This window comes from Platalea leucorodia (genome assembly GCF_965183815.1).
Source record: "Platalea leucorodia genome assembly, chromosome: Z".
Lineage (NCBI taxonomy): Eukaryota > Metazoa > Chordata > Aves > Pelecaniformes > Threskiornithidae > Platalea > Platalea leucorodia.
The window spans coordinates 92,703,955-92,728,586 of record NC_138858.1 but is presented as its reverse complement, the minus strand read 5'-3'; the positions used below and the strand labels follow the sequence as shown (position 1 = coordinate 92,728,586).

Here is a 24,632-nt window from a genome sequence, read left to right as displayed (position 1 = left end):
GAACGCAAAGTCTGCGAGAAATAACAGTAGATGTTGGCAGATTGGCAAATCTTTAATATATTAAACAAAACATATCTGCTAGAAACATTCTATTTATATAAAAATGCAAAAAGAGCCCTTTAAAGACATTTCTTTGGCATACTTTCCCCTCCCTCCCCCACGTATATTGCAAGAAGCTCTCTGTTGATATGTCATTTGCTTGTAATGTAAACAGACAAAAAAAAAAGTGTAATTAATAATACAAAGCTTTTTATATAATACTGTCACAGTGCAGCAAGCATATATAACAGCTCAGCGTCAGCAAGACCGTGCAGGCTGCGGTATCGACAATAAGGATTTCAATTGTATTAAATACCAGGCCTAATGGAACGTGGTTTAAGCCGCCGGCTGGGCAGAGAAGTCGAGGCAGGCGGGGAGCGGCAGAGCCGCGTTAAGCCCAGGGGTGAGGGTTCCCCCAGGGTTTCTGAAGGTGAGACAAATCCCCCACTAAGTGCTTTTTCCTCCGCTGCCTCGTGGCTCTCCCTCCCCGCCGGCCCCTGCCCGGCCCTCGGACCCCTTGGGAGGTAGCTAAATAATGAAACCCATTTGTACGGAGGAGAAAAATGAGGCGGGGGGAGGATGGAAAGGGTGGAGAAGGCACCAGGCTCCCATCCCACCTCCTCTGCATCGCTCTTACGGCTGTGATCGGCGTCAGCCGGGCTCAACGCTGGACGAGGGGTGAAACACAGCCCCGGTCCAGCGTGGGCAGGAGCAGGCAGCACGGTACGGTACCAGCCTTGCCCGGCTGCGGGGTACGCAACCTCCTCTCGTTTCAGGAAACCTTCAGGACCTGGCAGGGGAAGGCTCCCAGAGCCTGCTGCTGCCTGCAGGGTGGCTTTTTTATCTGCAGGCTTGAAAAAAGGGGGGACTTGTTTTTAAATGGGGAAAAAAAATAAGTGCTTATCCAAGTTCCAGCCCTTTGAATGCATCATGTGAACTGTCCAAGGAAGGTCCCTAATTAATTGGCATCATTCTCCCACTTTCCCAGGAATGGCCCCTGCTCCCTGGCGCTTCCCTCTCGTCTTACACGAGTGCAAGGCCGGTAGCCGGGGGGTTTCTCTGCCTCCCTAAGAGCAAACCCAAGTATTTTCTGAGCGTGCACCCCTGGGTTACGGACGAGGACCTGCTTTGGGTCTCTGCCCACAGCTCGGCTCTTTGGTGCTTTGCCAGAGAGGGTCAGTCTCGGCCCTGGCAGCGGCGTGGCTCCGCCAGGCCACCCCATTGCATAGCTTACACCTCCGAGGGCTCGGGAGCCTTTTCTGGCCGTGATTTTAGTGTCTGGCGTTAAAACAGTGCAGACAATCGCCTCGCCTTGAGCTGAGGCTGCTCTTACCTTGTGCTTGCTTTGCGATATGGCTTTTCCTTTGGCAGCCGCGTAACCCACAGGGCTAAACACTGGCGTCTAACACACGCGGATAAAAACTTTTGCATGTAAAAAAACATTTCAGACGGAGAAGCTGCTCTCTGACTCTCTCAAAAGCAGCTTGCTCAGGCTGGGATCGCACAGGCGCCCGGTGTAGTTCCCCTCGGCGGGAATATTGCAGTCGCGGCACGAGCGGGCTATTGCCAAAGCGTCCGGGGGCATGCCCGCTCCCGGAGAACACTGGTCGGTAACGAGGCACTCGCATCACTTACTGATCTGTCTATACATATATACATTCAATAATATAGCTTTGAAAAATAGACATTTGTTTCCTCTGTATATTATAAAATAGCATTTAGGATCAGTCTTAAGTGACATGCAGGAGTGATTAAAGTACGGCTGCAATTCAGGCTGCTGAAGAGCACGGAGTGCCTTTCACCTCGAGACCCCAGCGCCGCAACGGGAAGCTTTGAGCCTCCTCGGGGGGACGGGTCAGGCTTGGCATTGCCAAGCTCACTGGTGAGCTGGAGCCCCTGGCCATGCCGCCCGTCCCCACTAGTGCACGTGGCGATTCCCGCAGCGTCGCCTCCTCGCAGATGCCCCGAGCGGCTCCGACTGTGGCTCCTGGAGGAAAATGCTGCGGCGCTGCGGCCGTCTGGTCCTTCCCCACCTTTATACGGTGGTTTCGCTCTTCCAGAGGCCGGTCTTCATCCCAGCCACGCTGTCGGCGCTGGCTAGGTTGATGTCGTACTTGCTGCCCTTGAGGCCACCGTTGTGGCTGGCCACGTTGAGCGGGTAGGACCGGCGCTTCGCCTCCTTCTCGGCGGCGTTGGCTTGCCGCAGGTTGTCTCTGCTGGCGCTCCTCCGGCGAGCCTCGGCGAAGTTGGGCGCCCACCGGCTGCCATCGCTGCCTTCCGAGTGGCTGGGCACCGTCTCCCCGTCCTGGGGGGCCCGTGGCCCCGCACAGCCGCTGCTGATGGGGCTGTTCCTGCCGCTGTGGTAGCTCTCGGAGTGGCTGTTGTGGAGGCTCCCGCTCTCGCTGGAGGGATGCTCCGAGGAGGGGCCCCGCAGCATTTTCAAGCGGTGGTGCTTCCCGTCCCGGCACTGCTTAGTTCTGCCCCGGTGGTTCCTGCGGCTGTGGAGGTTGCTGGCGTGCCTGCTGGTGCCGGTGGTCTTGCCGTCAGCAGGGTCTGGCTCCAGGCAAGCGGCCGGGCGGGCGTCTGCCTGGCTCTGGGCTACCTGCAGGTTGGTGAGCTTGCAGCGGCCCCCAGCCGAGCCGGTGCTGCTGGGTGAGGAGGAGGAGGAGGCGCCGGAGCGAGCTGCCTCCGGGTCGCAGCCGATGAAGACCTGCGAGCCATCCTCTGGTGCCAGCCCGGGGTGGACGTATGCCTGCATGGGCAGGGCGTTCCTGTAGGAGGGGCAGCAGGAGAACCAGGAGTTGAGGACATCCCGGCGCCGGACGCAATGGTGGATGAAGATGAAGAGTCCCAGCGCCACGGCGGTGATGCCGTAGAGGCAGCTGAAGACAATATTCAAGTACCAGCGCTGGGACACAGCCATGGCGCCGAACGTCCACAGGGCGACGTACAAGGCGTGGGTGGTCACCAGTGCCCAGAATTGCACCTGCAGAGAGTAGACGCCGTCCGCCTCCGGGCAGGGTGGCCCCGAGTTCAGCGTGACCGAGATGGACCCGGAGTCTGTCAGGAGGTCGCTGGCACCCCCCAGCCGCGGCGGTGGCTCCAGTGGCTCGGGGATGTCTTTCCGGCGTGACGGTTGGCACTGGAGGCTGAGCCCGGTGCAGAGAAAGTAAATCCAGGTGACGAGCAAGATGAAAGCCACGGGGACGTAGAAAGCCCCCAGGCTGGGCCGCCACACCAGCCAGCAGCTGTACGGGAGGAAAGGGGCTTTGATGAGCAGACCTGGGTGCCTGCACGGCCAGCAGCCAGGTGGTGTGGTACTGTGATGCTCAGCACCCCTGCCCCGATGGCACGGGCTCTGCAGAGGCCTGCTGGCTGCCTGGCTGGGTTTTTCCCAATATATAGATAGCTCTTGGGAAAAATCTCACCGGCTTTTTCCAAGCTTGCCGAGATTCCCAGTGCTGCTGGTTCCCCTGCCCCAGCGGAGGGAGGCCTCCCGTTTGGGGAGGAAGGCATGGCTGAGCAGGGACACTTACTAGGGGTTGTTGTCATGGTAGTTGTGGATGTTGACAGCTGCCGTGATCCCACAGATGATGAGGGGGATCCCGCCGGCGATCAGGTAGAACCTGCACAGGGGAACGGTGTCACCGCACACCCGGAGCGAGCCCTCGGGAGAGCACGGCACGGCTGCGGGCAGGACGGGCTTGTACGGCAGAGCAAGTCCTGCCCCAGCCTCTGGATGTGAGGCAGGGGACGCTCCCGTGGCTCTCTGCTCCCCCGCGGGGCCGGGGCGAGGGGAAGGGGTGTTCGTACCGTAGCATGGGTCTGGGGGCCGGCTGGGACGTGTCCCCGTCCGGCTGCCGCGGGGCCTTCCAGGTTACCTCCTTGTAGAGCACTCTGGCTTTCACCGCCATCCACAGCAGGGTGGAGAGGGAGGAATAGTGCAAGATGATGCCGACCTGCAGGAGAGAGGCGATGGCCGGGAAGGGGGGTGCTGCAGACATGGCTGTGTCCCCGCCGGTCACCGTCCTGCGGGTCTCGGCAGGGCGAAACCTCTGCAAATTGCAGAGCAACCGCGGGCAGCGGCAGCGTGTGGTGGCCGTCCCCTCTCCCCTGGTACCTACCGCTTGGCAGACGATCAGGTAGCCGGTGAGGGTTATGCCTCCCGCGAAGACGGCAGCCGTCATGGCGATGTGGAAGCACAGGTTAAGCAGCATGTGCCAGCCCTTCCGCGGGATGAGAATGGTGCTGGAAGAGAGGCACAACGGGCACCCGTGAGCTCCTGCCCGGCCCCGAGCAGGAGCGTTATTTGCAGCGCGTGAGAGAGCCCTTTCCTGCAGCACAAATCCTGCCTCCGCTGCCCTGGAGGGATGCTCGGCACAGCCCATCCCTGCCCAGGCAATGGAGCGTGGCTAATGAAGAAGCCGTGCATGCCTGTGGGCAAAGAACTCACAGCTGCTGGCAACCACGGGGCTGTCAGCAAGGAGCCACCGGTGCTGGGATGCGGAGAAGGGGACGTTTCCATCGCGAGATGTGGGCTGATAGCGCTGGCCGGCTTTGCTGGCGTTTGCTTCACTTACAGCAACAGGAACGGCTTGGCCTTATATTTATCTAAATAAGCCCTTGTTCAGTGTGAGATATAATTATTATTATTATTGGGTTCTTCCAACCGGGTAGTAGTTAGATGTGGACTGATAGTATTGCTTGGCTTTGTTAATACTGGTTTCACTTACAATAAATTGAATGGCTTGGCCTTATATGTATCTCATTAAGTACTGTTAAGTATTTGATATAATAATTACTGTTGGGTTCTTCCAAATAGGTGATAGCTAGATGCAGACTGATAGTGTTGCTTGACTTTGTTAGTGTTTATTTCAGTTATAGTAAGGAGAACGGTTTGGCCTTATGTGCATCTCATTAAGTGCTTGTTAAGGGTTAAATATAATACTTATTATTGGGTTATATCTGAGAAATAGATAATAGATGTGGGCTAATAATGCTGCTTGACTTTGTTAGTGTTTGTTTCACTTATAGTAAGAGGAATGGTTTGGCCTTGTATTTATTTCATTAAGTACTTGTTAGATACAATATTTGGTTCTTCCTGAGAAATAGATAATAGATTTAGCTAACAATGTTGCTTGACTTTATTAGTGGTTTTTTTCACTTATAGAAAGAGGAATGTTTTGGCCTTATATGTATCTTGTTAAGTGCTTGTTAAGTGCTAGATATAATCGTTCTTGTTGGGTTCTTCCAACAGAGCAATAGATGCGGATCGAGAGCATTGCTCGGCTTCATTAGTGTTTGTTTCACTTACAGCAGGAGGCTCTTACTTTGGCCTTACGTGCATCTCATTAAGTACTCGTTAAGTGTTAGATATAACTATTTCTGTGTTCTTTCTGCTTTAAAGGAGGCAGCTGGTTGGTAAGTGGCCTGTCCCACTCTGGCTTGTGCAGCGAGTGTTGCCCGGAGCCCCTCTGCATCCTGGTGGGCTCGGTGTTAACCGCGGGGAGTGAGGGGCTCCTGCGGCACCCGGGGCTCTGAGCAGGACCCGCTGCTGAGTGTTGCTCGCTGCTGCCTTGCAGGGCTGATGGAGGAGCGGGGGAGAGCCCTTGGCCCCGCAGGAAGCCCAGCACCAGCCTGGGATGAGGCTCTGGCAGCATGGCTGGCCCTGCTCCTGCCCTTTGCTAAAAGTGCCCTGTTTGCTCCATCCCGGCCGCTCGTGGGGCACTGCTTTTGCAGAGGGAAGGCCCTCCTGCTCCTGCCCAGCCACCGCTCCACTGCCCGCTGCCCCACTATCCCCTCGCCTGGGGGGCTCGTTGGCCCCCGGTATGGGGGAACCCCATCCCTGAGCCCCAGCAGCTCACCATTTCTGCCCCAACCAGGTCTCAGGGGGTCTTCACACCCACCCTCAAAGTCCCACTCGCCTCCTCCATGCCTCACGTTGCAGGACAAGACATAGCCAACCAGCCCAAGGCCCCCATCACCATAACGGCAGGACACATCCAGCCATTGCCACAAGACGGGCTCCTGTGGCAGCACTTTTCTGGAGGGCCATCTCTTGAAAGCCCATCTCCTGAAAGCCCATCTCCTGGAGGGCCATCCCGTGGATGGTCATCCCCTGGATGGTCATCCCCACACACTTTCCTCCCGGGGTGCCTGGGGAGCTCCTCCAGCTGCCCGCAGAGACACCCACCCAAGCACAGCCCCTCCAACCATCACCACGGCCAAGGCTGGCACCAAGATGCTCACTCACCCATGGTTGACGATGTAGGTGATGATGGTGGTGAAGAGGCAGAGCAGCAGCACGGCCGTACAGGTGTACATGGCCGGGTGCAGCACCTCCACGGCGCCTCGCGCCTCGCTGGGGAAACCGCTCAGCTCCTGCACAGCACAGCACAGCCCGTCAGACCCCACGCCACCCGTCCCCATCCCCCTGTCCCTCCCCACCACCCCCTGCAGCCCGCAGGCTCCGCACCCCCCGAGCAAGCCTCCCAACCCCATTGCTCACCCCCACCTACCATGAGCACAGCCACGTTGCTGAGGTGCCGGCAGTGGAGGGAGGTGACGTTGGGCTCCCGGGCAGCCAGCTGGCAACCCTCAGCGCTCCAGCCGCCCATGCCCCCCAGCACCTCGAAGTTCCAGTACGCGGCCACCGGGTCCGCACCCTCCCCGGGGTGCCGCAGTGACACGGCCACCGGCTCCGACAGGTTTCCCACTCCGCAGCCATCTGCAGCAACAGAGAAAGGCGGTGAGCAGGGCAAGAGACACCCCTCTGCCTGCACCCCCAAAGGAGGCTGGGCATGGGGGACCCCCCACTGCATCCCACCGGCACGTTGTCACCTCCCCATGAGGAGCCCCAGGGATGGCTTTGCTCTGCAGGAGCACCAGGGCACAGCCCAAGGAGCCCCATGGAGCTCCATCCCCCCAAAAGCCCCACATAGGGCACCCCAAGACCCCGCCAACAGGCAAGCCCTTACAGGTCCCGGCGTAGATGACCGGCGTGGCCACGCTGCGGCGCTTGCCGTCGTCGGCCAGTCGGGAGGAGTTGCCTGTGCTGCAGAAGAGCTTGCCGTTGCGGAAGACCAGCAGCTGGAGCTTGCAGTCGGCCAGCGGCGTGGCTGGGACAGGGCTGGCGAAGAGGCTGGGCGGCAGCTGGATGGAGGCCAGGGCGATGCTGTTCTGCGGGCGCACGGTTGCTGGTGAGCAGGGGCCACCCCACCGGCACCCCCCTGTCCCCCAGCTTACCCGTACCTTGATGTGGAAGCTGGTCAGGGAGACGTTGGGACGCCCCGTGGTGCAGCGCAGCCTCAGCTGCTGGTCGGGCATGGGCTCAGCCCCCCGCTCGGCAGGAGGGGGACGCCCAGCCGGACCCCCATCCTGCCGCTGGAAAGCCACGCAGCTCAGCCCCACGTAGCTCTCAGGCTTCACCACGTACGCCTCGAAGGCGATGTTGCGTGAGTTCTGCCAGGCACAGCACCGCAGAGCGGCCATCAGCCCCAGCATGGCCAGAGACCCCCCAGCATGGTCAGAGACCCCCCAGCACGGGCAGAGACCCCGCACCAGCAGCCCAGCCACCTCTTTCTCTCTCCTCAGCCTCCCATCTCCAGCCAGGCCCCCTCCTTGCCCCCCACTCACCACCGCCATGTGCTGGGAGTTGCTGCTGAGCGTGTGGGCGGCGATCTTCTCCAGGGAGCGGACGATGCTGGTGCAAGCCTTCTCCTCCTTCTGCGACATCCACAGGATGTGGTCGTCCACCAGCATGATGTTGCTGGCCATCTCCACGATCACGTCCGTCAGCTGCGAGGACAGCAAGCGGCTCCGCAAAGAGCTACTGCCATCCCCAGCGGCAAACACCCCAATTCATGCTTTTCCACCCCAAAAATAACTGGCAGGGCTGGGACAAGCAGGGGACAGGAGAAGTGCTCATTACCTGCTTGATCTGGTCCACGTAGCCGATAAACTTCTCTATCATCTGGGCCACGTAGAGGACATCAACCATGTCCGAGAAGTTGGCCGCCTCGGCTGTGTAGACGCGGAGCTGGTGAGCCAGGGTCAGGGCGTTGGAGGCGTTGATGGGCATCTGCAGAGCGGCACGGCCGCGGGGGGGACGGTCACCGGCTGCGCCAGCCCCCCCGGCACGGCCGAGCCCCGCCCGGCCCCCCGGCTCACCAGCACGAAGGTGTAGAGGACGCGGGTGATGTCGTTGGTGTAGAGGCAGTGGGAGTAGTCGCCCTCCTCCCAGCGCCCGGCGCGGTCGCAGCGCCGCCACGCCTGCTTCTCCGCCGCCGAGCCCCCGCCGGCCGGCCCCGCGGCGAAGGGGTACTGCAGGCAGGGCTGGTAGGCGGTGATGCCTGCCAGGGTGCGGGGCCACCTGCGGGCGCGGGCACACAGTGATTGCGGGGCACTCGCCACCAACGGCCCTCTCTTGCTGCACTCCCCCCGTGCGGACCCTGCCCAGCACCACGCCACGGCCTGTGGGCACCGCAGCCCCCAAATCCCCCCAACAAGCCCCTGCCTCCCCTTGGCTCCGGGGGGGCTGAGGGTGATGCTCCCCAGAAAGCTGCCCCCTCCCCAGTCCCATATCCCGCTCAGCTCAGCACAGCACAGAGGGAAGCAGTGGGTGTGGGGGGGGCACTGCTAATTTAAGCCACATTGACTATACCAGTAATTTATATTCAGTAATGGCCCCGCCGGGGTTACGGCGGGTGCCCGGAGCCTTTCGTCTCGTGCCAGAGAAATTCCAACACCTCTGCCGCTGGAGCTGGGCTGCGCCGCCGGCACGGGAAGCCCTTCAAAGGCGCTCACGCTCCCCGCGGCCGCTAATCGCTACCAGACGCCCAGTCACCTGCGGCGAGCCCCCCGCCCCGGCACGCACCGCTCCTGCTGTATGTGGCGCACACCACGTGCATCCCTCGTCCCGCCGCAGCACCCACCCCGTGGCCACGCCACTGCCGGTCCCTACCTGAAGTCCCCGCGGTTGTTGGTGACCCGCTCGGCAGGGCAGTAGGACGCAGAGGTCTCCAGCACCACGATCTCCACCTTCTTGCTGACGTTGCCCTGGGAGGTGGAGACGGCGCACTCCCACTCGCCGTTGGCAGAGACGTGGATGTTGGAGAGGATGAGCTCGCTGCGGGCAGAGGGGATGGGCTGGCATGGCGGGTCTGCCCCACAGCAAACCCACAGCAGCAGTCCCCCGAAGCTTGGGGGCGTGGGGACACACACCATGAAGCACAGGAGGTGCCCATGCTTGGCAGCCCCCCCACGGCACTTTGTACCTGCAAACCAGCAAGCCCTGCGGCTACGAGTGTCTGTCCCCATCCCCATCCCCATCCCCATCCCTGTCCTCATCCCCATCCCATCTCCATCTCTGTCCCCACCCCGTCTCCATCCCCATCTCATCACCATCCCCATTTCATCTCCATCCCTGTCCTCATCCCCATCCCATCTCCATCTCTGTCCCCATCCCATCTCCATCCCCATCTCATCTCCATCCCTATCCTCATCCCATCCCCATCTCTGTCCCCATCTCATCTCCATCCCTGTCCCCATCCCATCCCCATCCCTGTCCCCATCTCATCTCCATCCCCATCTCTGTCCCCATCTCATCTCCATCCCCATCCCCATCTCATCTCCATCCCTGTCCCCATTTCATCTCTGTCCCCATCCCATCTCCATCACTATCCCCATCTCATCTCCAACCCCATCTCCATCCCCATTCCCTGACCTGGTGATGAAGGTGCAGTCGTGGATGAGGCTTTCTTCCACAATGACGCCCGTCCGCTCGTCCTCCTCCACCGGCTCACGGTTGTGGTACCATCGGATCTGGGTGCTGTTGTCCAGGTAGGTGGCGGTGCACTGGAAGGGCAGTCGGTCACCCTGGAAAACCACCTGGCGCAGCGACGGGATGAGGTGGTGGGTGTGCAGCTCCGGGGCGCCCGCTGCGGGGGACACAGCCGGCCGGGTGAGCCCGCGCCCCCGCCCGCCGCCGCCGCCCCCGCCCCGGCCCCGGCTCACCGCAGCGGAGCTGGCTCTCCCGCGCGCTGCGCAGGGGGAAGGCGTGGAGGTGCCGGGGGTAGACGCACACCGTCCGCTCCGAGATCTGCGCCGAGCGGTTGCGAGCCCAGGGCAGCACCCAGCGCAGGTTGCAGTCGCACGTCAGGTACTCGGTGGCAAAGTCCCTACAAGGGCCGGTGTCACAGGGTGCCGAGGGGACCGGGGCACGCCACCAGCCCTGAGACCCTCCAGCAGGACACCCTGTGGGTGCCAAAATCCCGGGGCACAAACTCACACGACTTTCAGGGAGGGGAGCTCATCGAAGACACCAGGCGGGAGGCTGGAGAAAATGTTCCCGGACATGTTCCTGTGGGACAGGAGAGAAAGGCGGCATGGAGGGGACCGGGGACCTGCTGGGAGCGGCAACACCTCCCAAAGGCACCTGAGGAGGGTGGGCACGTGGCAACTGCAGCCCCGCGAGCCCCAGCACCATCCGGAGGTAAAGGGTAGGAGCTGGCCTCGGGATGTGGCACGGGGCCAGCCCTGGGGTGCAAAACTGCCAGCGATGCCCCAGGGCAGTGGGTGGGGGCTCCTCTTGGGACCCAGGGGATGGGGCTGGCCAGGGGGTCCCCAGGGAGCTACTTACAGCCTGAGGAGGTTGGGGAGCCCCTGGAAGACACTGGCGCTCAGGCAGCCGATGCGGTTGTTGGAGAGGTCCCTGCAAGGCAAGCGGAGGGGCCGTCAGGGCTGGGGAAGCCCCGCTGGCCCCGCTCCCCCCAGGCCGGCCCCGGGTGCTCCCGGGGGGGCTGCACCAGCACTTACAGGCGCTTCAGCTCGGGGAGGCCGAGGAAGGCACCCGGCTGGACCGTGCTGATCAGGTTGTTCTTCAGGTCCCTGTGGGGAGACAGACACAGCCCTCAGGGTGTGCAGCAGGGAGCCCCGTCCACAGGAGACACAACGCAGTGGGGCCGAGGGCATGAGCGCACCCCGAACCCCCAGCCCCCATCTCCCACACACGGGTTCCTCGGCAGCCCCAGGTGCTGCAAAACCCTGCGCGGGAGCCTCATTAGCAGCTTTCCATCCCATTTCCCTCTCGTTATCTCTCCAAAGGGCGCAGAGAAGGCGCGAGGCTCCCCGTCGCTCGCAGGGGGGACGCCAGCCCCTCTGCACGCTCCAAGCATGCACAGCGGAGCATCGCATGCCCATGCATGCTGGCGGTGGCCGCCATCCCCTCCTGCACAGTTGTTTCCAGAGCAGCCGTATACCGACAAGTTATCATCTCCTGCAAGCGGGATAAGAGTAGGCTGCAATTGCCAGCACGGCCCCAGAAGGGCTTTGCAACCCGGGGGAAGCTCGTTTGGTTTATTAGCCTGATTGGAGGCACGTATCTAATCAGAAGTACGCCAGGCATGCGCCGGTGCGGGGCGGCCGCTGGCGCGGCGGGGAGCCGGGGAGCACCGGTGGCTTTGGCCGCTCCATCCAGCCCCACGGACTGGCAAGGAGGCTCCTGCTGAGCACTGGCGCTGGCTGGGAGAGGAAATGGGAACCATATGGCAATGCTGTGTTTATTTATAGCAGGCTCCACGGTGCTCATCGCTGGGTCACCCGCTGCTCCGCGTGCGGCCCTGGGGACACCCCATGAACCGCAGCCCCTGTTTCAAGGCCACAAGCTGGAGCCCGGGACGGGGGAGTTGTGCAAACCCTTCCAGCGGACCTGGGGACACAGGGGGGCGCAGGGGTCCCACCGGCGAGATGTGAGGGGCCACGCAGGGAGAGGGACCACGGGCGATGCTGCCTGCACACCGTAAACACAGGGATATGCTCTCCTTCCGGGCTAAAACTCACCCAAGTGGCTTCTGCAGGTCCCCAGCTGACCCCAAACGGGCAGGGCTTGGTGCAGGGCGTGCACGCCCCTGCGCTGCAAACCCCAGGGAAGGGAAACGCGGTGTGACGCCTTCCCGGCCGGCATCATCCCGGCCCCACTTGGCCAACACAACAGCTCTGCCCACCCCTGCCTTCCCTGGCCTTCCCCGACAGGCAAAAGCATGTCCTGGCAGCTGCGATGGCCGGGTGCCCGGCCGGGTGTGCAGGCAGGTGTGCAGGCAGGTGTGCAGGCAGAGGGGCCAGGTGAGCGCCGGTGCTGAAGGAACAGCTCCACTCACCTGCAGCGCCAACACCGCCAACACCCGCCGCACCAACACCCGACCTGCAAACACCCGTCCTGCAAACACCCGTCCATACATGGCCAGGGAAACCATCCGCACCAGCCCTGCTCCCCGCTGGGGGCCACCAGAGGCCCCCAGGGACCCCCGCGCCCCGGACACCCACCCAGCACACACCACCAGCACGGCCTGCAGGGACGCAGCAGCCAAAACACGATCGCTGCCAAAACTCAGCGCCCCTGGCCCTGGCCGGTGTGCAGCCGGGGGCTGAGGGACCACCGGCCAGGGATGGGACCTACTGGGGACCGTGCCGGGTCCCGGGGGCTCACGGCCAGGCTGGCGGGGAGCCTTCCTCACTCAGTCACTTCCTCCCGCTGGCCGGGGGCCCGGGGCTGCTGCTGCTGATTTACGATAAGGCTCTTCTCTCCACACCACAGTTGTTTGCCTTCGCGTTTCCGCCGATCCCGAGCCCTCTCCTCCCCCTGCCCCGGCGGGGTGACGTGCTGCAGGCACCAGAGCCGGCAGCGGCACAGTGCCACGTGTGCACGGGGACCCCCATTGCCACGTGTATGCCGGGACCCCCCTGCCACCACGCACTCCTGGGGACCCTGCAAAGCAACCGCCTCCTGCCCCGAGGCAGCGAGCCTCCATGCACGCAGCAAACCCTGGCACAGAGGGCCTGATCCAGCCTGGTGCAGCCACAAGGAGCCCAGCACCCTGGGGCTGAGCCCGCAGCCACACGAGCAGCTCCCTGTGTGCAGCAGCACCCGCTGCAGCCCAGTGTAGACAGACAAATGGACAGACTCCATCCCCATCGCTGCTGTCACCCAACCGAGCCCCCTCACAGCCTGAAGCCCCAAGGGGGGAAGCACTGGCCCCGGCGGAGGGCAGGACGTTCCCAGGCGGGGCTGCGCTAATGAGCGCGGCCGCCCCGGCTGCATACCGGCCCCGCTCAGACTCATTAATCTCATTACGCCGCTACAAATCACTGGAGATGCCAAGCTGCAAGCCCGGAGGGGTGGTGGTGCATGGGGGCACCCCGCACACCGCTGACACCCCAGGAATGGCTCCCCTCTGTCATGGTGGGACACCGCAGCACCCACAGTGGGCAGCTGGGGTGGGCATAGGGTCCCAAAAGCTCCCAGAGCCTCCACCGAGTCCCCGCTGCACCAGCACAGAGCCTCCATGGGGCACGTCTGCGCCGTGGCCCCGGACCGACCCGATGAAAACAATTATGGTTCCTGTCGAGAGCAATCAGGCATGGCATGGTGCGATGCTGGCCGGCCAGGGACGGGGGAGCGCTGCCCACGGCCCCCCCGGCCGTACTGGCGCTCCCCCTCCGACCCGCGCGGGGTTTCGGCACAGCAGAGGTGAGCGGGAGGTGACACGGGGTGGCTGCTCTCCCAGAGCACGGAGACTTTTAGGGGGACGCCGGGCACCCCGGGGGCTGCAGAGCCACGGTCCCCCAGGATGCCGGCCCCCCAGCTCCACCACAGCCCTCACTGGTGAGCGCAGCGCCCGCGGCGGCCCCGGCTGCGCGCACATTAATCCCTCCTGCTAATGAGAGCTCGGTGCCAGGAGGCAGGAGTTGACGACCCCATGCCTGGAACCGCACTGGGGAGGACTCAGCCGCATGGGTCTGCAGGGACACAGGTTCCCCAAGGCGGCTGCTTCCTGCTCACCTCTAGAACAGTCCCACAGGGATTTCCATGGCTTTAAAATCCCAAACCAGCCCCAAGGCTGTGCACCAGGCACTGCGTGCTGTCGTGCCCGCTCCCCAGCCTAGCACCGTGCACGCCACCCGCAGTGCCGTGCACCAGGCACCGTGCACCACGGCGTGCCTGCACCCCACCTGACACCGTGCACCCCCTGCACAGCGCTGTGCACCGGGTGCTGCCCAGGGGCTGGCACCCACCAGAGGCTGCACGTCCCAGAGCAATGTCACGAGTGGGCACTGTGCACGCGGCGTGGCCCTGCAGCCCCCACGCCCGCCGGAGCAGCTGGGCTCCGCTGCGGGCCGGGGCAGGTGCACACCCTGTAACTTGAACAAGATCTCTGTTAATAAACGCTTCCTTGTTCGGGCTAATGAAACGCAGGCGGTGTGGGTCCCATTGCCCCTGGGGAGCCCCCTCTCCCCCTGTGAGCCCCCCGGCTGGCAGGGCCAGCGTGCCGGGGCTGTGCCGAACCCTCGGCAGGGCTGTAACCCTCCCCAGGCCCGCCGCCAGCCGAGCGCACCAGTGTGGCTGCAGCACGGCACGGTCAGCACCTGGCCCGGTGAGTCCCTGCAGCCCCAGGCATGCTGCCTGCCCCTGCCTGCACTTTCCACTGCCCTCACCTCCCTGCTGACCCGGCCACCCGCCCCCTGCCCATCTGCACCCAGAGTGATGCCCTGCAGGAAAGCGCCGGGCCAGGCGCTGCAAGGCAGGGACCGGTGCCCAGCAGAAGGGGACCCCACAACCGCAGCCCCGGCACCGCCTGCTGCAGAGGATGCCCGGGACCGAGGCAGGCTGCGGTGCGCGATGCCCGCGGATGCCGGCAGCCAGGCCACTGTCACACCGGGTGAGCGTCCCGCAGCGGGCGCCCGCCCAGGTCCGCTCCGGCGCAGGAATGCGCGAGACCCTCACGGGGCCACGGTGGGGAACAAAACGCCCTCAGTGCGCCGGTCCCCGCTCCTGCATACCTACAGATCAAACCCATATGGGGGCCATAAATCTCCCCTTATTACAGCTCCCTCCATAGAGATGCCTTTCATGGAGAGATAAGAAAGTTGACTTTGTTCAGGGGGACAATGTCGCTTTTCATACCGGCCCCCACAGAGTACGGCCCCCCCGGTGCCTCCCGCCCCAGTGCGGCTCCTGGGGTCCCCGGGACGCCCGCGGGTGCCAGTGGCAAACCCCGCACCCTGGCCCCATTGCAGCACCCAGGAGCGACTTTGGGAGCAGGACCTGCGCGGTGCTGCCGGCTCACACCCTGCAGAAGCCCTGCCTGCGCCCTGCTGCCCACCCCTCCTGCCCGGACCCCCCAGCCGCCCGCCGGGCACTCACAGCTTCTCCAGAGCCCGCAGCCCGAAGAAGGAGCCGTTCTCCAGCACCGTGATCTTGTTGTTACTCAGCAGCCTGTGGGAAGAGCAGAGGGAGAGGGGCAGCCCTGTTATTCGACCTGTTGGGCAGCCCCATCGGTGACCTGCGGGGCTGCAGGGGGAACGGGGACGGCCAGACCCACTGGGAGAAGCAGCAGCCCTGGCTGTGCCGCTGCGGTGGTGGTGATGGTGAAGCCTCAGGGACAGGCTTGCATGACTTGGGTGGGGACATGGGATGCAACGGCCATGTCAGGATGCCACACTGTGGTCCACATGCATGGCAGCACCGGGCTGGAGGTGCCCGGGGCTGTGCCGGCTCTTGGGGCATCGCTCCTGTACCTGGGCCTGGGTGTAAGGAGCTGCACGTGTGGGTGACGAGATCCCCACCCCAGCACCTGCACCGAGAGGGCACCCCAAGGACCTGCAGCCAGGAGGGGACCCCATGGCACCCTCAGCTCTTGCCCCCTACCAGCCTGACCACCCTCCGGTCACAGCATCACGGCCATCCCAGGAACCTCCCAGTGCTGAGATTTTATCCCAAAGTAAATAGCTTTGCCGGCCAAAGGGGCCCTTGCGGGGTGACAGGAGAGGGAGGGAGGGCACAAGCACCCAACAATTCAACCAGGAGCTCATTAAAGCGCATTGGGGCAATTAGCAGAGCCAGACCTGGCCTGGGGATGGGAGCCAGCTCTTGGGGACCAGAGGTGCTTCCCCAGCGCTCCCGGGTGTCTGCGCGGGCACCGGTGATGCTCCTGCTGGCAAACGTGATCCAAAAACAGAGGGGGACGGCCGCCAGCTGGGGCCGGGAGGGCACCCTGCAGCCCTGGCCAGGGAGAGGCGTGGGGAAAAAAGGGCTCATTGAGGGCCGGAGCCGGGGCTGTTTACACACAGGCGGGCTCTGCAGCCAGGCTGAATGGCGGCTGTGTGCTGCAGAGCTCCATCCCCTCCGAACGCCCACCCTGCGGCAGCCGCCGGCGGCCACGCTCAGCTCTCCCTGGCTGGACTCCCATGCCGGGGCTGCCCGGGGAGCGGGCAGGACCAGGACCCGGCTCGGGGGGCTGCGTTGCAGTGGGGGCAGCTACCAAACCCTCGAAGCGTGGTGGGGAGGGAAGGGTTGGGGGCAGGCGGCACAGCCCCGCGCCCTGGGCCGCATCCTGTGCTAATGAGGAGCCGCCACCGGGCACCTCCGTGTCCACGGGGCCCCGCGACCCGGCCAGCGGCGGGGAGCGGAAGCGGCCGGCAGCCCCGCCAGCCTGCAAATTGCTTCCACACGCTGGCGGCCACAGCCACGACGGCCAGGGCCACATCTCACCCTTTCCTCCCTGCAGGGACCCTGCTTTCATGGGGCTCCGCTCGCCCCAGCACAGCAGCAGCGAGCACTGGTGCCAGACAGCGGCCGGCTCAGCCCCGGACCCTGCCCAGAGCGGAGGGCAGCAGGGATGCTCCCGGAGCAGCATCGCTCCCGGAGCAGCCCCGGCTCCAGGACACGGCAGCCCCATGGCATGCCTTGATTCCCCATCACGGCGTCAGCTGTTGCTCAAAGCCGTGCTGGCCCCAACAGCTCCAGAAGGTTTTAATTCCAGCAGCAATGGATTTCACAACCCTGCAAAGCCTCCGCAGGCTGCGCACACACGGGGGGACCTCAGGGGTGAGCAGAACCCCCCCATCTCAGGGGCTGAGCTGGGGTGCACACTGGACCCTGCTGAAACAACCCTTTGGGGATGTGTGAGCTGCAAATGCAGAAAACAGATGAGTGCACGAGACTCCAGTCTCACACCTCCTGTGTTTGGTCCTGCGTCCCGGCCTGGGGCGGCAGGGGGGTCCCCGGCATGGAGATGGATCCTCCATGGATGGAGGATCACCCACCCAGGATGGATCCTCCCCTTTGGGCAGGGAGGACTGGGCACCCCGGGCAAGCTGGACTCCGCTGTGCCAGAGGCTCCCAGGGCTTTGCAGGGGGTTACAACCACGGATGTGCCACCAGCGCAGCGGGCAGAGAGCAGGCAGCTGGCTGCCTGCACCGGGGGCCCAGTGCACCGGAGAGCTGCGTCCAGCTGGGAATGCAGCCCCTGGCCGCCCCCAGGGCTGAGCCCCGGTGCCAGGGATGCTGGCTTTGTTCGCGAACCCCTGGGACCATCCGCGCCTCTGCCATAAAAACAGAACTCCCCGCCTTAAAAGGCAACGCTCCCGCGGTCCCGATGGGATCGGCCTCCCCTGTGATCTGCAGCCAGGCGGCCGGGCCAGGAACCCGCCCGCCGACGGCCGGGAAAGCAGCCGCAGGACGCCTTCCCCATGGCGTGCTTCGGCCGAGGGCGAAGGCACCCCTGGAGCCGTCAGCCTGTTGGGAGCGGCTGTTGGGGAGCGCGGGAACAGCCGGGACCCCGGCACGGCACAGGGGCACCCCGAGCCACAGGCACTGCCTATCCCTGCAACACCCCGCTGCTCGGTGCCTGGTCCGCCCTTCCTTAAGGAAAAGAGGTCCTCGACCAAAATGAGTGTTTGGCACACAAAAATTGCACTGACGGTAACAATTCAACTGAAAGTTTTCTTCCTGATAAAACTTTCCGAGTAGCATTCCTGGTTCTTCTTTTCCCTATCCTGTAGAAGCCAGCAGGGTCACGTTCCCCTGTTACAACTCACATCCTCAAACACGGTTTTATTTTGTTTTTGCTACTTTTATGGATATTATGTTCCAAAATGTTTTCCTTTTTTTTTCCCAGGAAGTTCCCATCAGGCTCCACGGGACTTTCCGGCCCCACGCGTCCGCAGGCAGCAGAGCCCTGTGCACTATCCACTTACAGGAGATTAACCGAGAAACACCAAAATATGATGGAATAAGCGTGCCCACGAGGCCACCCCGACCCAACACACGGGGGTCAGGGGCGAGCAGCCCCTGAGCCGCACTGGGGCAGCAGGACCCCGAACTGGGACCCAGCTCTCAGCATGCGGGACCGGGGCCGGATCCGAACCCCTCAGACGGATTTCAAACCCCAAGAGCTGCCCCCGCTCTCATGCCCGGCCAGGAGGAGGGATCGGCTGGGGAGGGAAGTGGATGGGAGGCTGGAAGCAAACCCCGCCGCCCCCCAGATCTCCCCGGCTCACCGTGGCCACGGTGGCTGTTGCCGCCGGTGGGCTGGGGAGCGCCTCGGGCAGGGGTTGCGGTGGTTCCCCAGATGCTCGCTGAGGTCCGCGCGGGGCCGGGGGTTGCAGAGGGGATGTGGTGCCCCCACGTCCCAGCCGTCCGCAGAGCTTGGCAGGCCATGAAAGCACAGCTGTGTTCCTCAGGAGCCGTCACTTGGCTGTGCCTTGGCTCCAGCCCAGGCTGGGACTCCTCACCTCGGCAGCGCCGGTAAACACCGCGGCAAGAGGTACCCCCTCAACCTGGCGCGGTGCAAAGGGCCGGGGACTCCCTGCACGCCCCCAGCCCTCAACACCCAACCGCTCTTGCGCCGCTCCAGCATCTTCCCACCCAAAACGGCGCCTTCAGCCCACCCAGCCGCCCCGAGACCCTCCTGCACTGCGGTGCGTGGGCAGGTGGGCTCCCATCGCCCGCCGGGGACAGCCCCGCTGCCGGGACAATAATCGGCTAATTGAGAGATGGCTGGAAAAGTCTCTGCGGACAATGCGGGGATTAAGGACCAGAGTGTCGAGTCAAACGGAAACGACGGGGGGATGCGCGGCCGCAGGCGGGGACGGGGCGGCGGGAGGGAGCCCCTCGAGGAGCATCCTCCTGTCCCCGGGGGATTCAGCCTTGGAAGGGGTTCAGCATCCTCACTCCAACCCACCCGCACCGAGGCTCTCAGGGCTCGGACCCCGCGAGGTTGCAGGCAGGGAGATAGAAAGATCCCCTTCTTCTTTTTTTCATCGCAAAAAGAGGAGCCAAAAGCGAAAAAAACAAGATTGTTTTTTCAAGCGTGCTGGAATCCACTTGGATAAATAACGGCTCCAGAAACTGGGCTGCTGAAACAATAAACTTCCTCTGGACCCAACCAAAAAAGGATGAGGGGAGACGGTGGCTCCCCGGCCCGGGCAGGCAGGGGAAAGGCACAGGCAGCGGCACAGAGGTTAATAAGGGGGGGCTGCGGTGGGGGTGGGGAGGCCGGCTACGCTTTGCTCTCCAAGTGCATTAATTCAAAGCATATGCTCGCAGCAGATATGGCGCAGGCTGCGCCCCGAGCAGAGCTCGCTGGTTTGCAGAGGGATTTTAGGAAGAGAAAAGAGGGGCCCCGGGACTGGCGAGAGGTGCCGAAGGCTCCGGCACCGGGAAGGGCTCTGGAGGCAGCAGCATCTCAGGGGGAACCCCACAGCTCCCAGCCCAAGGGGGTCGGAGACCCCCCCCCCCGCCATGGCCGGGGCCACCCCTTCCCCACTTTGGGCTCTCGGGGGCTCTTGCCCTCCCCGCGACGTGCCCGGGGCGTTGCCTCCAGCCTCACGTCATGCCAGGCTATTTTGGATGGTGAAAATTATTGTTCCAACACTCGGCTTTTGTTAGCACAGCAAAAATAAGCCCCGGAGAGAGGGCGAAACCTCCAGAGCCGGCGCAGGGCGGCAGGGCTGGGATGCTCCGATGCACCGGGCAGCACCGCAACCCCGGAAAAACCAAACCTGCCGGAGCTGCAGCCCAATAAATAACAAATAAAAAGCTGAAAAAGGTTTGAGAAAGAAACCATCTGCAGGGCCCAGGATAAACTGGCCTCGGAGAGGGGAGTTCAAGTAGAACTGGAAATTGGTCATAAGTCAAAGCCCTCTATTCCCTGCAGACAATCTGTAATTTCAGTGCAATCAAGCTGTGCACATAAATGAGGCCTGTGCTGGGATTCCACATCTGGAAGAGGTTTCGGCTCCCGCCCGTGTGACAGCGGGGCTGGCCACGGCCAGCGCGGCTATCTGGGTCTCGTTAGGGATACAGTGCTTTTTCCATTAGGCGATTAGCACAGGGGTCAGCTGGAGGGGGAGGGAATTAAAGCCTTGTTAATACACAGAGCCCCGGCACCTCGCAGCCGCACCGAAGGGATGTCCCCGAGAGGTGCCAAATCCCCCGGCCCCAAACCACGGGAAGACCACGGTCCCAGGAGGTTGGACCCCGATGGAGGGGCTGGGGGAAGCGCTGGGCCCCAGGTTGCATCGGTGCAAGCTCTGCTGGGACAGCCGCAGCCGGGCGAGCTCTGCAGGGCTACGAGTCAAAAAGGGGTGACAAGCCAATCTGTTAGGGCTGGCATCCCTCCTTCCTCCCCACGATGAGCTGGGGGGCAAGAATTAACCTCTAGGTATAAAACAGGACGGGTGTCAGAGAGCATATACCTTGTAACGTCTGCTGAGGTTGCACCGGGATATCGCACCCCTGTGAGCATCACCCCGCTCGCCGGACCCCGCACGTGTCCCCATGCCGGCTCCCCGTGCCTGCTCCACCGTGAAGGCAGCGCTTCTGCCTGCACCGGTCCCGGCAGCCGCAGGTCTCCCCATGGCATGAGTTTCTCAGGCAGGACCGAAGACTGGCGGGACACGGCCGGGACAGCTGTGGATATTTAGGCAAGAACCGAAGTGCCTCGTCTCCCTGTCCTGCCGCCAGCTCGAGGGGCTCCAGCGCCACAGCTCCAGGTGTCGCACCCGCCACCAGGACAGAGCAGGGCCACCGGTTCCCAGCACCCCCGTCCGTGCCGGGTCTGCCTCTCGCCACCGCGCCTTCCCCACATGGAGTTAATTTTTGCAGCTCCACATCTGCGGGCACTGCCTCGGCTCCGGTTTGCTCTCTTCCCAAAGCAGGGATCCCTGCGAGGAGCTGAGGGAAGAGAAAGGGAGCCATGGCTCTGCTCGGCAGACGGCTCCCCCTGAGAAACCACCGCATCCCCCGGGATGCCGGGACACCACAGCCGAGCCCAGGGCTGGCTGCAGGGCAGGTCCCTGGGGCCACGGGCATCCCTCGTCCCCTGCTCTGCCCGTCTGCAGGCTGCGATGCCAGCGAACGTTTCTTAGGCGTGGGGGGTAAATAAGCAGCAGCTGCCACGGAGGCAGCCTTGGATTCCTCAGCGCAGGCCTAATAATTAAAGATAAATAAAGAAGTAAACTGAGAGTATGGGAAAAAGCCAAACGAGAGCCGGGGTGAGGGACCCGCAGAGCGGCAGACCTCCTCCAGCCGCCCGACCTCCTCCAGCCGCCCACGCATCTCCAGCCATCGCCCGGCAGCCGGAGCTGCGGCCGGGACAGCAGCAATCCCGCGTCGGCAGCCTCCCCCCGTGCGCAGCATCAACGCTGCTCGTTAGCGCTAACGCACGCCTCCTTCCAGGCCAGGCCGGCCGAAGCCTAGAAGACGGCTCTGCTTTTAAGCGTTATTCTGCACAAAACACACCATGCGTTTCCTGCGACTGGGGCCACACTGATGCTGAGCATCCCTGGGGCACGGACGGGACCCGAGCATCCCAGGGGCACGCGGAGGAGCCCTGCTTGGACCCGGCTCACCCACAGGGCTCAGAATTTGGCTGTCCCCAGCGGGGTGTCCCCCACGGCACGTGCAGCCCTTGCCACTTGCCCGGGCCCTGCTGCCTCCTCCGCTCCCTGCCCGCACCCCAGCAGCTCCAGGAGACACTCCCGAAGCCGGAGCCTCTGGTTTTGATTGTTCCATCTGGAAAGGGTTTAGAATAAATCACGTTTACTGCGCAAGAGCAGAGCCCAGGGTCACCGCATATTTGTAGGTTTCTGCCTGCGCCTGTAGGTTTCATGTCACGTTTTAGTGGGATCGTGTAATGCCCTAATGCTTCTGCACGGTCATCCCGGCCCCGCCGAGGGAGCCGGCCCCGGCACAGGCGGCTCCAAACCCCTCTGTCCCACCTCGGCCACTCCGCCGGCATGGGCCTGCAGTGGGACTCAACACTGCGGTTACACTCGCTCATGCTGGAGAAAGCACGAGAGGAGGCAACTAATCGGATGCTTTTCCCAAGACAAATTGGCAAGGGACTCAAACGTCCCCGCGGGTATTTGCAAGGGGCTGACATACGAGAAAGGGCCAGAGGAGGCAAGAAGTGAAGAGCAAAGCCCGCCTGAAGAAGAGCGCGACCGGAGAGCCCAGCCTCCACCTGCCCTGCAGCCTCCAGCGTCCCCCACCAAGGGGAAGCTCAGGACAAGCCGCGTGTTGTTGCTCCACGATGATTTACACTTTTATTACGACGGCTGCACTTCAGCCCCTGCTCGTGGCGCCCGCTCAGCACAGGCGCGCACCACAACGTGCTCCACGCGCGCGACGGCCGGGCAGGACGGTGGCACCAGCCGGGTCCCCTCGGCAGCCACTCCGTTTTCACAAAGCGGACATCGCCAGCCCCAATCGAAGCCCCTTTGCAGCCAGCGGCACGGCACACGGGGACCGAGAGATGCTTTAGAAATAGCAGCAGCTCCAGCGCGCAAGCAGACACGCGGCAAAGCGGGTTCAAGCACGTGAGAGCGGAGGGGACCAGGAGCGCGGCAGCCCCCAGCCCAGCCCCGCGCATCCCCGATCCCCCGCAGCATCCAACAAAACCCGCCTGAGGAGAAGACGACGGAGAGCCGAGGCCGTGGGCAGGCAAACACCGGCACCCTTGTGGGACGACGCTCCGGGTGAAAGCCACGTTCCCTCCAGCAACGGCGCTGCCGGCCCTGCCCTCCAAACCAGATTTTAATTCAAACGTCTCCTCCGGAGTTATAAATAAACCCTGCAATCCGCTGCTGCAGCGAGCAGGCGCGCCGGCTGCCAGCGCCGGCCGAAACCCCAACCCTCCCCGGCACCGAGGGCGCAAGGAAGCTTTTAGGCAGCAAGCGGCAGCTTTAGACCCTTTGCGCAAACCCAAAGCCCACTTACTGCTCCCGATCTCTTTTCAGCAAATATTTCCAGTGCGAACAGTCGCTTTCAAACAAAAACATCCTCCCCCAGCACTCGGGCAGCAAGCGCGGCGGAGGGAAGCGTGAAGAAGGAGCCGTTTCCTGGATTTCCAGCTCACGTCCATGCTTTAAACTGGTGCTGCCGCCGCGCCGTGGGGAGAGCGGGCTCCTTTCCGTTATTCTATAGCCGCAACACCCCGCGTTAATGCAATTTAAACAGTTAGGCAGAACCGAGCAATGCTTTTGTTGCTGCAGATTCACTTACGAAGTGAAAAAATAATTAAGTAAGCGAAGAAAGCAACCGCTGGCGCCGCGCTCCCCGACACCGCGGGACTTTGCCCCCCGTCTCCCTCGTCCCCGCCAGCACCTGCCCGCCCGTGGGTGGCTGCGGCCGAGGAGCCGCGGTCCCCGCCGGCGTGGGGCGATGCGGGGGTCCCCCCGCCGCTCCGGCCCCCGCCCCGGGGCCGCCGAGCGGGCTCAGCGCTCCCCACGCCCGGGCTCCCAGCGCTCCGCAGGCGCCGCGCCGCAGCAGACGCCCGGCCGGAGCGGCCCGGGGCGATGCCCGGGAGCGGGGGGCGATGCCCGGGAGCGGAGGGCGATGCCCGGGAGCGGGAGGCGATGCCCGGGGGCGCGGTACTCACAGCGTGGCGGTGCCGTCGGGCAGCAGGCGCGGCTCGGGCGGCACCGGGAGCCCCCCGCCGCTGCAGACCACCCGCCGTCGGGGCGCGGCGGGGCCGCCGGGCGCCTTGGCCCGCTCGGCCGCGCACTTGCAGCCCAGGCTCTGCGCGGGGCAGCTCCGCGCCGTCCCGCCGCCGCTCAGCGCCGCCGCCAGCAGCACCAGCGCCGCCGCCCGCCGCATGGCCCCGGCCCCGGGCGACGGGCTCCGGTGCTCCGGCTCCGCGCCCCCCGCCGCCGCCCCGCTCCCCGGGGCGGCTCCGGCGGCGCCGCCTCCCCCGCTCGCCGCGCTCCGCCGCCGGCCCTGGCGCCTCCCCCGGCCCGCCCCGCCCCGCCCCGCCCCGGCCCCGGCCCCGCCGAGGGCATCGGCTCCCCTCGCCCCCCTCCGCGGGCGGGAGCCTGCGTGGGAGAGAGATGGAGCCCCCCGTGGACCGGGGCTGGAGCTCGGAGAGGTCTTGGAAAGCTGGAGCCTGCGTGGGAGAGAGATGGAACCCCCCGTGGACCGGGGCTGGAGCTTGGAAAGGTCCTGGAAAGCCAGAGCCTGTGTGGGAGAGAGACAGAGCCCCCCGTGGGCTGGGACTGGAGCCCGGAGTGGTCTTGGAAAGCCGGAGCCTGCGTGGGAGAGAGATGGAGTCCTGCACGATGCAGAGCTGGAGCTCCTGTGGACAGGGACTGGAGCTCGGAGAGGTCCTGGAAAGCCGGAGCCTGCGTGGGAGAGAGAGAGAGCCCTCCGTGGACCGGGGCTGGAGCTCCGAGTGGTCCTGAAAGCCGCAGCCTGTGTGGGAGAGAGATGGAGTCCTGCACGGTGCAGAGCTGGAGCACCCGTGGACAGCAGCTGG

At 63.8% G+C, this 24,632-nt stretch overlaps 1 protein-coding gene across 1 annotated transcript; it reads right to left on the bottom strand.

Moving 5' to 3' along the window:
* Positions 1–43: 43 nt before the first annotated feature.
* On the bottom strand, positions 44–23,977 carry LOC309602156 (adhesion G protein-coupled receptor A2-like; the record flags this gene model as incomplete). Its single annotated transcript, XM_082335522.1, has 19 exons — positions 44–3,287; positions 3,576–3,665; positions 3,853–3,998; positions 4,164–4,287; positions 6,293–6,420; positions 6,558–6,766; positions 7,017–7,218; positions 7,291–7,500; positions 7,675–7,836; positions 7,970–8,119; positions 8,209–8,410; positions 9,002–9,166; positions 9,764–9,977; positions 10,054–10,217; positions 10,328–10,399; positions 10,679–10,750; positions 10,855–10,926; positions 15,239–15,310; positions 23,760–23,977. 19 exons carry the CDS (start codon positions 23,975–23,977, stop codon positions 2,075–2,077), a joined length of 3,885 nt encoding a protein of 1,294 aa, XP_082191648.1. The 3' UTR covers positions 44–2,074.
* Positions 23,978–24,632: the final 655 nt, after the last annotated feature.